At 36.2% G+C, this 15,457-nt stretch overlaps 1 protein-coding gene across 1 annotated transcript in view; it reads left to right on the forward strand.

Annotated features, from left to right (window-relative positions):
* Positions 1-15,457, forward strand: part of Smyd5 (SET and MYND domain containing, class 5) — a 58,278-nt gene that overhangs the window by 31,113 nt on the left and 11,708 nt on the right. The window contains exons 5-6 of the mRNA XM_089087743.1: positions 699-827; positions 9,814-9,991. Coding sequence (XP_088943869.1) covers positions 699-827; positions 9,814-9,991 — 307 coding nt within the window. The remainder of the gene's footprint in view (positions 1-698; positions 828-9,813; positions 9,992-15,457) is intronic.

Below are 15,457 nucleotides of genomic sequence, written 5' to 3' on the forward strand. Positions count from 1 at the left end.
TGCTAGAGAAGCAGTCTATATGGACCTTTCTTTTATTTTCTTTTTGATGCCTTTCTTGATTAATTGTGTAGAAGGATGTGTGCTCGCTGGAGGCATTATAGTATAGAATTTGCATACCTTACATCCACTTAACCCGATGTTGGGATGTATTGTCAGATATTGATAAGTGTTCATCGTATAAATGATATTGTAAGTTTGTAAAGTACCTTCTCCGAAACCCTATTTGGTTTAAAATTCCTATGCTCAACGTCCTGGAATCATGAAGCCCCTCCTTGCGGGGTATTCGCAGTTTATTATACCTGCCGTTTACATAACCATGGAAGATATAAGACAACCTTATTTTATGTATGTGATGCATATGTACCAGTGTTTACTGTTGTTTTAATTTTCTTTCTCTTTCTAAGTATATTCCATCGTTTTCCTGTTGCAAATACCAAGATGCAATCACTGCTTTTAGTCTTTGGGGAGGTCCGCTACCCTGAAACCAACTCACCCACCGTCACCTGTTAACCTTATAACACAGGGAAGCAGAATGAACGCTTAAGACCTGCAATTGCTAGCAAAAAGGCTAATTTGAACGTTTCTGGGAACCTTTGAAAGGAATATTAATCTATTACTTTCTCTTTGGTCGTTTGAAAAATTTGGAGGATAGAACTTTATGTGTGAAAATAAAAAATAATTTGCTGTTTTTTTTTCAGTTTTGTCAGAAAACGGTTGAAGAAGAAGCTGCCCTTGCCCACAAACTCCTAGGAGATAAATTTGCTGATCAATTGTCAACTTTGAATAATTTATTTTGCGTGGCATTCCCTGATCCAGAGCTACAAGAAGTAAATTTTATTTTACCATCAACCTCATTTTTATTGTCTTTTTTTTCTGTTGTCTGTTTTTGCGAAATACCATGAGACATTATGTAGAGGAATGAAAAATTCACTGAGGGTTTTGATTTTTAACAATCTACTTGTTTTATTTTTTGTTTTCTGTAGATGTGTCAAATTTGAAAACATTATATCTCAGACGATATACAGTAGATTGATTTGGTTTAGTTTTTATCTGTTTATCACATAAAGTGATTAGATGATATAAATGTCACCAAGTGTCAGCCTCGCAATTCCACTCCCTTTTTAAATGGATTTCAAGTAGCTTTAAGGGTTCTAATGTTCAGTATGTGGTGATATTGCGTTTAAGTGGTATGTAGCGATATTTTTGAGCTGTTCACGGTGACTTTCCTGTCAAATATACATCCGCAACTATTCGTGGCGATGGTCTTACTTCCTTAAGGTAAAACTTATATTTCAGACTGGAGGGAAAAATTACTTGTTTTACAAGACTCAATTACAGTACAAACTTGAAACTTCCCTTTCTTAAGATTAGTCGAAATTGCCCACACCCTCTCCTCCTGAAAAAGGGCTTAAAAATGCAGTTTTTTTACATTCTTACACCCTCTCCTCCTGAAAGGGGCTTAAACATGCAGGTTTTTTTACATGCCCAGACCCTCTCCTTTTGAAAAAGGGCTTAAAAATGGAGTTTTTTTTACATGCTTACACCCTCTCCGCCTGAAAGGGGCTTAAAAATGCAGTTTTTTTTACATGCTTACACCCTCTCCTCCTGAAAAAGGGCTTAAAAATGCAGTTTTTTTTACATGCTTACACCCTCTCCTCCTGAAAAAGGGGCTTAAAAATGCAGGTTTTTTTACCTGCCCAGACCCTCTCCTTTTGAAAAAGGGCTTAAAAATGTATTTTTTTTTACATGATTACACCCTCTCCGCCGTAAAGGGGCTTAAATATTAAGTTTTTTTTACATGCTTACACTCCTCCTCCTGTAAATGGGCTTAAAAATGTAGTTTTTTTTACATGCTTACACCCTCTCCTCCTGACATGGGCTTAAAAATTCAGGTTTTTTTACATGCTGACACCCTCTCCTTCTTAAACAGGTCTTAAAATTGCAGGTTTTTTTACATTCTTACACCCTCACAACGTGAAAGGGGATTAAAAATGGAGTTTTTTTCAAATTCTTACACCCTCTCCTCCTGAAAAAGGGCTTAAAAATGCAGGTTTTTTTAAATGCTTACACCCTCTCCTCCGGAAAAAGGGCTTAAAAATGCAGTTTTTTTTACATGCTTACACCCTCTCCTCCTGAAAGCTTAAAAATGCAGGTTTTTTTACATGCTTACACCCTCTCCTCCTGAAAAAGGGCTTAAAAATGCAGTTTTTTTTACATGCTTACGCCCTCTCCTCCTGAAAGGGGCTTAAAAATGCAGTTTTTTTAACATGCTTACACCCTCTCCTCCTGAAAAAGGGCTTAAAAATGCAGTTTTTTTACATGCTTACACCCTCTCCTCCTGAAAAGGGCTTAAAAATGCAGTTTTTTTTACATTCTTACACCCTCTCCTCCTGAAAAAGGGGCTTAAAAATGCAGGTTTTTTTACATGCCCAGACCCTCTCCTACTGAAAAAGGGCTTAAAAATGTAGTTTTTTTTACATGCTTACACCCTCTCCGCCTGAAAGGGGCTTAAAAATGAAGTTTTTTTTACATGCCCAGACCCTCTCCTCCTGAAAAAGGGCTTAAAAATGCAGTTTTTTTTACATGCTTACACCCTCTCCGCCTCAAAGGGGCTTAAAAATGCAGTTTTTTTTACATGCTTACACCCTCTCCTCCTGAAAAAGGGCTTAAAAATGCAGGTTGTTTTAAATTCTTACACCCTCTCCTCCTGAAAGGGGCTTAAAAATGCAGGTTTTTTTACATGCTTACACCCTCTCCTCCTGAAAGGGGCTTAAAAATGCAGGTTTTTTTACATGCTTACACCCTCTCCTCCTGAAAAGGGCTTAAAAATGCAGTTTTTTTTACATGCTTACACCCTCTCCTCCTGAAAGGGGCTTAAAAATGCAGGTTTTTTTTACATGCTTACACCCTCTCCTCCTGAAAAAGGGCTTAAAAATGTAGTTTTTTTTACATGCTTACACCCTCTCCTCCTGAAAGGGGCTTAAAAATGCAGTTTTTTTTACATGCTTACACCCTCTCCTCCTGAAAAAGGGCTTAAAAATGCAGTTTTTTTTACATGCTTACACCCTCTCCTACTGAAAGGGGCTTAAAAATGCAGGTTTTTTTACATGCTTACACCCTCTCCTCCTGAAAAAGGGCTTAAAAATGCAGTTTTTTTTACATGCTTACACCCTCTCCTCCTGAAAGGGGCTAAAAAATGCAGGTTTTTTTACATGCTTACACCCTCTCCTCCTGAAAAAGGGATTAAAAATGCAGTTTTTTTTACATGCTTACACCCACACCATCTCAAAAGGGCTTAAAAATGCAGTTTTTTTTACATTCTTACACCCTCTCCTCCAGAAAAAGGGCTTAAAAATGCAGTTTTTTTACATGCTTACACCCTCTCCTCCTGAAAAAGGGCTTAAAAATTCAGGTTTTTTCACATGCTTACACCCTCTCCTCCTGAAAAAGGGCTTAAAAATGCAGTTTTTTTTACATGCTTACACCCTCTCCTCCTGAAAAAGGGCTTAAAAATGCAGTTTTTTTTACATTCTTACACCCTCTCCTCCTGAAAGGGGCTTAAAAATGCAGTTTTTTTTACATGCCTAGACCCTCTCCTCTTGAAAAAGGGCTTAAAAATGCAGTTTTTTTTACATGCTTACACCCTCTCCTCCTGAAAAAGGGCTTAAAAATGCAGTTTTTTTTACATGCTTACACCCTCTCCTCCTGAAAAAGGGCTTAAAAATGCAGTTTTTTTTACATGCTTACACCCTCTCCTCCTGAAAGGGGCTTAAAAATGCAGGTTTTTTTACATGCCCAGACCCTCTCCTTTTGAAAAAGGGCTTAAAAATGTAGTTTTTTCTATGTTTCGGATCCGCTCCAGTTCATCAAATCATTTAATATCAAAAAATTAAATGTCTAGCTTGATTCAAATGGCCGAAGGCAGGAAAGAATCTTGAAATGAATTAAGAAATTGGAAGAATCCCCTGAAATCTTTCTAATAGATCTCTTATTTCTCTAAAATCATAAAATTTCTAAATAGATTCCTTGCTTCAGATTTTATCTTAATTTACGAGATAGATTAAGAGATGTTAAGATATAGATTCAGACCCGAAGCTTCCCTTCGTTAATATTTTTTTGAATTTAAAATTTTGCCCCCCCCCCCTCCTTCTCCAAAGGAAAACAATATGGTATAAAATATACTTTTTGTGTTCCGAGTCCTTCCAATTCCGTATTCTTAGAGTACAATTTTAAACATATCGTTTAATTATAAAGGTGGAGAGGAATAATTTAAAATTCATAAAAAATTGACAGAATTCAGTAATTAAATCTCTGAATACAAGCCCTTTCCTTGTGAATTAGTCTTAAATTAACTGTTTGTCAATTTGGAAAATAGGATCAAGTTTATTAAAAACTGTTTATGTTCTCAGTCGGGTTAAAAAATTGAGGAATAATATAAAGTTCGATTTTTCCTTGATAATTCGACTCACTAATCCCTCATTCGTTACTTATCATTGAGAAGATTAAAGACGATTGTTTCTTTAAAATATTGCCTCTTGTGAGGATTCTTACAAGAATATTTTTGATTGATTTCTTTAGCCGACATAAGGTTGCGATTGTTTACGGTCTATGCTTGTTAAATATAATCCTTGCTAGTTTATTTTTGCTAAGTTTATTTTTGTTTTATCTATTTATTTTATTTTATTTTGGAAAAGTTAATTTTTGCTAAGACCAACGATCATTGCATACATCGAAAAAGATAAGAAGAAACAAAACTCACTATAAATACTACGTAGCTCTAAAGATAAAATTCAGAAAAACTGTCAGTCTATAGCCTATAGAAAACTATCTCTAGATACAGTCTATAGAAAACCGTGTTTATCGCCAAATTGAATCAAAGTCTTTCGTAAAACAAATACTTAACCACCATTTATTCCCAGTTTGGAATATTTATTACTTTGCGTAATTAGTATAATTATTAATTAGTTTGCATAAGTGTCCTGATTATTCTTTTAATTTATTTGGTTTAACTTTCAATTTTGGCATAGCAAAGTTAGGACAAGAAACTCAAGACAGTTAGAATAAGAAAGCCGTCAGTACTATCTAGCGATCCTCATCCCGCTTAAGGGAACCCAAGAATCAAAACCCATACACCGTGGCTATCTTCCTTGAGCAGGGCATGTATAGATATGTTTACCGGTTTCAAATTTTGGTGAGGGTGGAATTTGGGATATAGGACTTCTTAACAAAAAACCAACAAAGAGAAAAATCTCAGTGAAAAAAACAAAAAACAAACGAGACTGCGCCCAGTGGAGAGAAAAGAAACGACAAATGAAAACAACGCGGATATTTCGCCTGTATCCAAACAAGGTGTCTTCAGCACGAAAGAAACACAAGAGGAACAAGATAAAAAAAAACAAGCTAAAACTAAAAAACGAATAAAACCAGTACCACCAAAAAAAATAAAAAAATATACAATTGGCCCAAACTCATCCACGTAGGGAAAAGATGCTATTATAGAGTTACTTCAGTGAGAACACCAGAGTAACTCAAGTTTCTTATGTCATCATATAAGCAATTTCTTATATGATGTCATGCATAGCATAAATAAGATTATTGAGTTTCCAACGCATCAGTTATCCAGTTCGGCTTAAGATCTTTCAGGATTTCTTAAATACCCCTTCCCCCGGCCTAATTACGTCCCTAGTCTTATTTAATAATATGTGAGCAGTTGCTTATTTTTGTTTTCTTAATTCATGATGTTCGTAAGTAGGATACACTCTTCAAGATTAGGTGGCCCTAATCTTGATATCATGCATAGCATAAATAAGATGTCATGCATAGCATAAATAAGATTATTGAGTTTCCAACGCATCAGTTTCCAGTTCAGCTTAATATCTTTCAGGACTTCTTAAATACCCCCCGGCCTAATTACGTCCCTAGTCTTATTTAATAATATGTGAGCAGTTGCCTATTTTTGTTTTCTTAATTCATGATGTTCGTAAGTAGGATACACTCTTCAAGATTGGGTGGCCCTAATCTTGATATCATGCATAGCATAAATAAGATTATTGAGTTTCCAACGCATCAGTTTCCAGTTCGGCTTAATATCTTTCAGGACTTCTTAAATACCCCCCACCCCCCGGCCTAATTACGTCCCTAGTCTTATTTAATAATATGTGAGCAGTTGCTTATTTTTGTTTTCTTAATTCATGATGTTCGTAAGTAGGATACACTCTTCAAGATTAGGTGGCCCTAATCTTGATATCATGCATAGCATAAATAAGATGTCATGCATAGCATAAATAAGATTATTGAGTTTCCAACGCATCAGTTTCCAGTTCAGCTTAATATCTTTCAGGACTTCTTACATACCCCCCACCCCCCGGCCTAATTACGTCCCTAGTCTTATTTAATAATATTTGAGCAGTTGCTTATTTTTGTTTTCTTAATTCATGATGTTCGTAAGTAGGACACTCTCTTCAAGATTAGATGGCCCTAGATTATTTTCATACCTTTTTTATTCATTCTTGATTGCTCGAATTTCCATGTACATTTTTGAAACTATTCTTTTAATATATCTAGTAGAGTTATAATGTACTCAAAAAAACTACAAAGCAGCTAAACATCTGGCTCTTTAGACCAATATAAACCGGTCTAGTATATAATTTGTTCCGCTCTTAAATAACCTCGTCCTGATTTTCTTGCTCACTCATTTGAGTATTCAACTTACTTTAATAATAAAATCAATTGATCACATTTCTGTTCACTGCCGTCATGCAGATTGATTTTTACTGCTCCTCTGTTCTCTCATCATTATCGCTGGTATTGAAGTTTCTATACTTTTTTAGTCCGGCCAAAGATAATTTCTACATTTAAAATATATAAAATTAATCGTTCTCGAAATAAAAATGGGATATTCGTTTCCTTATTTCCTGTAAAATATAATTTTAACCATTTTGGTATTGATGATGTATGGTGATGCTGACATAAGAGGATGGAGAAGGGGACTAAACCAGTCTAATCTGCTGGTGATTCTGATGTCTGTGCTTAGTTATTCTGGAGTTGGTATTAATTTAATAGCGAACTCTTTTATCTTTCAAATTCTTACTTTTCCAGTTTTTTCTTCCCATCCAGCATGTCGACATTGATTGATCTGCTACAAGGAAGGGGATAAGAGTGAATGAGTTAGGGTCAATGGCCAGAGGTGGATATGGAGCAAAATCTGGGGGGACCAATGAGAAAAGGGGTCAATAATTGACCAAATTGACAAGTCTATTTAAAAAAAAGATTAAAAAAAAAAAAAAAAAAAAAAATGAGGGTGTCAGAAAAATCTTGGGCGAGGGGTCGCCCCTCCCTGGATCCGCCCCTGGCATTGGCTTGTTTCTGTAAGAAGAAAATTATTTAGCATGATGATTCTTACCACGATTGCAGTGACAATTCTTATTAGACTAAGAGATGCTATAGATAAAATTTTAATAGAAGAACAGTGTTGTTTTTGGAAAGGGAGAGGATGGGTCGAACGAGTTTTGATCTTAGATAAATAATTGAGACGTGTCTGAATCATAAGACCCCTTTAGTCCCCAGTTTTAAAAATTACTTAACAGCCGTTTGAGTCAGCTGATTGAATAGCTTAATTGCAGGTCCTATCATTGTATAGTATGCCGGATAAGCACGTTAAAATGATTAATTCTATATACGAGAACGACATCGCCGCGGTTAAGGTGAGAAAGTAGCTTAGTAGCTGGTTTGATGTTGAATCAGGAGTTAAGCAGGGTTGTGTCCTATCCTCATTTATATGGATTATTATAATGAACTTTGTCCTAAAAGGCAAAGGCTTTGAGGGAGCGTGGAGTCAAATGGGAAGATAGGACTCTCCTAGACTTTCATTATACAAAGGATTTGAGTGTTCTATATAAAAATGTTATCAACAATGAATAATTTTTCAGGAGGTTTTGGGAGATGAGGGTGCAAGAATAGGTTTGAAAATTAATATGAAGAAGGCTAAGTCGCTCAGACTAGGAATAAATGAAGGTGAAGCGGTGATGTTGTGTAACGAGAAGATTGGTCAAACTGCTCGTGGTAACAAATTGTAGGTAAGGAGTGACTCGTAGGTTGAATTGTAGTTAAGGATAGTAACTGAAACTCTAAATATTTTTTTTTTAATTTTAATAATAGTAGGTGCAGCTAAAGAATCGGCCTTTTATGCGGATTCCAAAAAATTAAATTTATTAAGTGTATTATTACCAAATCAAAAGCTACGAGTCTGTGAAAATGTGCCCGGTTTTGTAAAAAGGGGGAAACATACCCCTCAAAAAGTCAAGTGATGTTGTGAACACCATCATATTCAGCATATCAGATAACCCTCTTGTAGAGGTTTCAACCTCCTATCTAAAAAATATGGAATTTGCATATTTTTTGGGGGGCAGAAGATGGGTGCGTATTTATTTATTTACTTTTTTTCTTAGGGTTGACCGTATCGAACCAATGGTCCTGGAAAATCTGGAGAGGACTAATTTGAAAGGAAATCAGAAGATCTAATGCCATTTTTAAGTGACCAAAAAGATTGGAGGGCAACTAGCCCCCTCCCATGCACCTTGTTTCCCCAAAAAGCCATCTGATCAAAATTCTGAGATAGCTATTTGATTTAACATAGTGGAAAGGTCCGATAACTATTCCTTTGAGGATGACATGACCCTCTTTAGTCCCCGGAGAAAGGACTGTAAGTTATATAATTTGCCTATTGTTCACATATAGCATTTGTTATTGGGAAATATGAGGAACTTTTTAGGGGAGAACTTTGCGCAGAAGGGGGGGGGTTACCACAGGGAGAGTTGCCCCCCAAAATATTTTTTGGGGGGGGGGCAGTGTGACAAAGTGCAATAATTGACCAAATTGACAAATTTATTCTAAAAAAAAAGAAAAAACAGGATAAGAGGGTGAAAGATTTTTTTTTTTTTGGGGGGGGGGGGGGCCCGGGTCCCTCACCCCCCCCCCCCTCCCCCTCTCAATTACTTGGACTATCTGTCTTGGCTTTTCTCTGTCTACAATTAGCCATGTCTTGATGCAACCTATGCAACCTACTGCAAAATACTTGATAACTTCAATTCAAAACCAACGGTCTCGGACAACGTTCAAACTCTCTCTCCGAGACAGTTTGTGGAACGGTATGTGTAACGGAACGGAACGCTATTGGGGGGGTGACCCCCCCCCCCCACAATGTTTTTGGTCACTCGGTAAAAAAAAAGTCGGCAAAATCGTGGTGCTTTGCGCCACGATTTTGCCGACGCCCTTAAAATTCTATGTTTGGTTCAAAAAAGACCACGAAAATACTGACATGTCATCTACAGAATTTGGTCGAGAATTTCGAAGAGAATTTCAGAATTTCGAATTTGGTCGGTAAATAGTTTTACTGACTCCTGCCGTGAGTTTACAGATGGTGCCACAATTTTCTATTTGGTTAAATAAACAGCATTAAAATAGTAACATGATATCTACCGAAATTTGAATCCCGGTCGGCAAATGCGGCGGTTTTACCGACTTGTGCAGTGATTTTACGTATTGTATTTGAAACGGACATTATGCTAATTATTGACAAACAAACAGTTGCTAAAAATGACCAGCCAATCGGTAAAATCTCTTGCTCCCCACCCCCGAACATTTTGACTAGTAACGACTGTTCCGATGCTGAACTTTCCAAAGTTTTATATACCCTGTGTTTTGAATATAGAGGGTTAAAAATTATGCTCTTAGATGACGCACTTAGTAACAGTCATTCAGGGAAATAATAATTGACTCTTAAAACAAACTTCTTAACGCTATTTGTATTTCTAGTTCCTTCAACCTGATGCGTTTCGTTCATTACTCGCTTTGATTGGCCGAAATGCACAAGGCATTGGCACAAGTCCATTTTATCAGTGGAGGACAGCCATTGAGGAATCTGAATTGCCTTATGAAGAAAAGAAGCAACTTGATAAGACTATTGATCAAATATACGAGGATATCGATCAAGGTTATACTGTTTCCACTTTTGATACCTTCAATTGCTTTAGCCAGGGTTTAATTAGCCCCCCTCCCCCGAAAAAAAACTTAGCAAATCCAAAATAACCCACGCCATCATACTTTGGCTTTTTTTTGCCGTAGCATAAATTAAACTATTGTATAAAGATATCATATTAATTAATACGGTACTGTAAGAAATATCGTATGTAAGCCTTCCCTTCGCACAAAGAAAGACTAGTGTTTTCAAATGGGTTCATGTTACCTTTAAGTAAGTATTATATTATAATGATTACATATATATATATATATATATATATATATATATATATATATATATATATATATATATATATATAAGTATATATGTATATATATCTCTATTTTTATTTTTTTCGAAAACGGCTCCATATTTTTTCGGTTAAATTGGTATCCTGGGATGTTCTCGCATAAAAAACGATCTAAATGGGTCAGGAAGCCTGAGAAAATTCGTTAGAATTAATTTTGGTTTTCGCAAACAACGTCATGTACTATGTTAGTGCATTATATAAGTATTTCTTATGACATCATATAAGCAATTTCTTGTATGATGTCACCCATAGCAAAAGTAAGATTATTGAGCTTCCACGCATCAGTTATTTATATAATATAATGTCTGTTGGAAGGCCCAAAAAAACGAAAATTTGCAGTTGCAGTTACTATAAATGATGATTTTTTTAAACAAACATCTGAACTATCGGGCGTGATAAGATGTGAAAATCGACAACCTGGACCATCAATTGCAACATCACCAATACGGGCAGATAAGGTAAAGGTCAATGCTAAATTGTCTGAAATAGTTATAATTCGAAGACGTTTAAAAAATGAAAATGAAGAGCAAAGACACACGCGGTTAGAAGACATGTGACATCGAGCAAGTGAGCGAGTCAAAAATGAAAATATAGAGCAAAGACACGGGCAATTAGATGATATGCAAAAACGACAAATGGAGCATGTCAAAAATCAAAATAAAGAGCTAAGACACATGCGGTTAGAAGACATGCGACACCGAGCAGGTGAGCGAGTCAAAAATGAAAACGAAGAGCAAAGACACACGTGGTTAGAAGAAAAGTGACGGCGTGTCAATAATGAAAATAAAGAGCATAGACACACGATGTTTGAAGAAAAGTGACGGCGTGTCAATAATGAAAATGAAGAGCAAAGACACACGCGGTTAGAAGACATGCGGCACCAAGCATTTGAGCGACTCAAAAATGAAAATGAAGAGTAAATATACATGCGATTAGAAGAATAGCGGCGGCGCGTAAAAAATGAAAATGAAGAGCAAAGACACTCGCGGTTAGAAGACATGCGACACCGAGCATCAAAATCCAAACTACGTGAAGTAGTCAAAACCCAAAAACGTGACATGCGACACTGATCATGTGAGCGAGTCAGTGAAAATCAACCTGGACCGCAAGAATCAAAACGTTTCAAAATTGAAAATGATAGCGATAATGATTGCATTTGGGATTTTAACATGGATAGGGTCATCAATGCCTACCATACATTTGTTAAAAAACAGAGGTTTGGCGATATGTATTTCATAATGACGAAAGATAAGTCGAAGTAAAACGAACCAAACAAAGAGAAAAGGATAGCGATGATGATTGAGTTTTTGATTTTGACATGGATAAGGTCATCAATGCCTATCATACCTTTGAAAATCATATAATATATATATATATATATATATATATATATATATATATATATATATATATATATATATATGTTTTAGAGGTAATTACTTGGCAAGAAAAAAAAAAAAAAAAAAGAAAAAAAAAGACTGTCATCCTAATCAAACAATTGAGACAAATGTGCACTTGAACGAGGTTTTGACCTTACTCGTCTATCCAACTACCTAGGACAAAACAGTATAACTGAACCATCAACCAAATACAAATGTCCAAATCCATGCAAAGTCGTCATCAATAAATATAAATCGTTGTAAATATATAAGCTAAAGCACCTTAATCCTAGCGAAATATTTCCAAGTAGAACCTTCCATTAGGGCTCATCAGAAGAAATACCACCTGCCTTAACGGGTTTCGAGGCTGGTACTCGGCATGCGGCAGGCTTCTACATATGGATTTTCACTGTCGCTTGTCTTCTAAACGTAGACCATATTAGCCTTTTCTTGGTGTCATGACATCCAAATGGACCTTAAATTAGGAGTGATGCCTTTTCAAAATTACTTTTTTTTATTAGACCTTTAACTTTTGCCTCAGCTTGTCTTCTGTCATTATGAAAGATGTATCACTGAACCTTTGTTTCTTTTAATTGTTCAGGTGGCGTGGACAAGAACTTCTTTTTCTTCCAACGATTCATCTAGTCCAATTTTTTTATTTTCAAAGGTATGGTAGGCATTAATGACCACCCTTGTGTCTTTTAATTGTTCAGGTGCTGGGACAAAAACTTCTTCTTTTTGTCTTTTGTCATTATGAAAGACATATCGCCGATCCTTTGTTTCTTTTAATTGTTCAGGTTGCAGGACAAAACTTCTTTTTCTTTCAACGATTTATCTAGTCCACGTTTTTGATTTTCAAAGGTATGGTAGGGATTGATAACCTCATCCATGTTAAAATCGAAAACCCAATCATCATCGCTATTATTTTCATTTTTGATACGTTTTGATTCTTGTTGTCCAGGTTGATTTTCATTGACTCGCTCACATATTCGGTGTCGCATGTCACGTTTTTGGATTTTGATTACTTGTGCAGGATTTCGACTCTTGTTGATAGAAGAGCATCGCCAAGTGCTGAAAACCATGTTGTGACCAAGATGGGCCCAGGATTGCACAAAACCTCCATCCGTGGAGATCCCAGGGACTTCTTGCTGTCCGGTTCTAAGCCGTCTTAAGCGCTTCGGTGTAGAATTGAGAAGATCTGTGATCCACGTCCTGCACTGGTATCCGGGATCATTGCTTTTCCTGAGGCAATGATTTCAATGGTTTAAAGAACATGAAAATTGGAACTTGGAATGTTACGACGTTAAAAAATGACAATCGTATCGACATTTTGACTGACGAATTCAGACTATTCGAACTGGATTTATTAGGAGTTTCAGAAACTCATATCCCAGGGGTAGGAAGCATGAAATTAGGTGATATAGAATTTGGAAGGATGGGGTACATAGACAGGGAGTAGGGCTCATGATGGATAAGGAAGCTGCTAAGTCTTGTTTAGGCTGGGAAGGTATTGATAATAGAATAGTAGTTGCTCATTTTATGACTAAAAAGTTCAGGGTATAAGTTATAGTAGTATGCGCCCCTGTAGAACCGACTGACGGAGATACTAGTAACTCAGATGAATTTTACTTACAGTTACAGTAGCAAATAGAGAGGGTCCCAGGTAGAAATATGATGTTATTACTGGGAGATTTTAACGCCCAGGTTGGTAGAAATAGGGATAGATGGTGTCCTAGCTTAGGTAAATTTGGTGTAGGAGAAGAAAACAGTAATGGAATACAGACTTTTGCAATTTTGTTAGTATAACAATCTAGTTATAACCAATACGGTGTTTGGTCATAAAATGGCTCATAAGTTAACATGGTATTCACGTGATGGTAAGACAGCAAACCTTATTGATTATGTTACAGTAAACCGAAGACTGACAGGATCAATACAAGATACTAGGGTATATAGGAGTGCCGTTATTGATGTTAAAAGTAAAGATCACTATCTAGTAGTGTCAAGGGTTAATTTAAAGCTGAAATACTGGAAGGTTAACTACCTCTCGGGAAGTTGCGATGTTTGTAGACTCCAGGATGAGAATTTGAGAGAAACCTTCCAGGAACAGTTGAATGCTAAACTTGAGAGTTTAAAATTTGATAACGTGGAAGATGGTTGGAATAATTTTAGAAAAATTATTTGTGAAGTTGCTGACTTCACATTTGCTGACTGATTAGGGAAGAAAGCTAGAACAGCAGCTAAGAATATTAGTGAAAAAGCTTTATGTTTAATAGAAAGGAGAACGAACTTGTACAAGAATTATCTGAGTGATAGATCATATGAAAACCAAAGGAATGTAAAGAAAGTGGAGAAAGCATTAAAATATGAACTAAGGAGGTGTGCAGTGGAGGCCATGGATAAAATTACCGAGGATCTGGAAGATACAGCTAGACGGCACAATAAAAAAAAATTGTATGGGTATGTTAATAAATTGAGAGGGAGTAGTCAATCCAGACTTGGTCCAGTTAAAGATAGGAATGGGGCCGCAATTAGCGATAAGAAAAAAACTAAAGAGAGATGGGCCGAACATTTTGAGAATTAGCTTAACCGAGATAGAGTTGCAGGAAAAGCTATAGAGGAAAATGAAAAAGTCTGTGATACTTTGGATGTGAAGGAAGATTTGTTTTTTGAGGAGGAATTCGCGACAGTACTAAAAGGATTAAAAAAAATAAGGCTCCAGGTGCTGATAGGGTGGTAAATAAGTTTCTTATATATGGTAGCTCTGAGGTTAGACATGAGTTATTGAAGATTATGAATATGATTTTTGAAAAAGGAGAAGTATCTAACGATTTTAGGAAAACCTTAATTAAGCCACTTTATAAGAAAAATGATAAAAGTGAGTGTGGTAATTATCGAGGCATTAGTCTGGTCTCTGTAGGTAGTAAATTACTTAGTAATATGATACTTTTTAGACTGAGAGACGCCGTAGATAAAGTTTTAAGAAAAGAACAGTGCGGTTCTAGAAAAGGTAGAGGATGTGTTGACCAAATTTTCACTCTTAGGCTAATAATTGAGAAGCGCCTGAGTTTTCAGACACCTTTGGTCCTCAGTTTTATAGATTTTGAGCAAGCGTTCGATTTTGGTGATAGAAGAGCTTTGGTAAAGGTTTTATCCTTGTATGGTATACCAGACAAATACATTAAAGTGATTAGTGCTATGTACGAGAATAACACTGCTGCGGTTAAGGTAGGAAATGAGGTTAGCAGCCAGTTCTGTATTAAATCAGGAGTTAAACAGGGTTGTTCTATCCCCCTTCATAAGGATTATTTTGATGGACTTTGTCTTAAGGAGCACAGTAAAGGCAACGGGAGACCACGGAATCAAATGGGGAGGAAAAAGTCTCCCGGACTTAGATTATGCTGATGATTTAAGCATCCTAGATGAAAGTTTGACCAAAATGAATGAAATTTTAGAAGTTTTGCGAGTTCAGGGTGCTAGAATTGGTTTGAAAATTAATGTTATGAAGACTAAGTCACTAAGGCTAGGAATAAGTGAAGATGAAAAGGTTACGTTGGGTAATGAAAAGATTGATCAGGTCGGCAGCTTCACTTACTTTGGTAGTATTATTAGTAAAGATGGTGAGTGCAGTGAAGATGTTGAAAGTAGAATAGCCAAGACTCAGGGTGTTTTTTTCATAGTTAAAAAAAAGTCTGGAAGAATAGGAAGATAAGTCCGCAAACCAAGATTAGAATATTAGAAGCTACAGTG

The sequence above is a fragment of the Artemia sp. Qi Xiang Cuo genome, chromosome 4 (genome assembly GCF_049724085.1).
Source record: "Artemia sp. Qi Xiang Cuo chromosome 4, ASM4972408v1, whole genome shotgun sequence".
NCBI lineage: Eukaryota > Metazoa > Arthropoda > Branchiopoda > Anostraca > Artemiidae > Artemia > Artemia sp. Qi Xiang Cuo.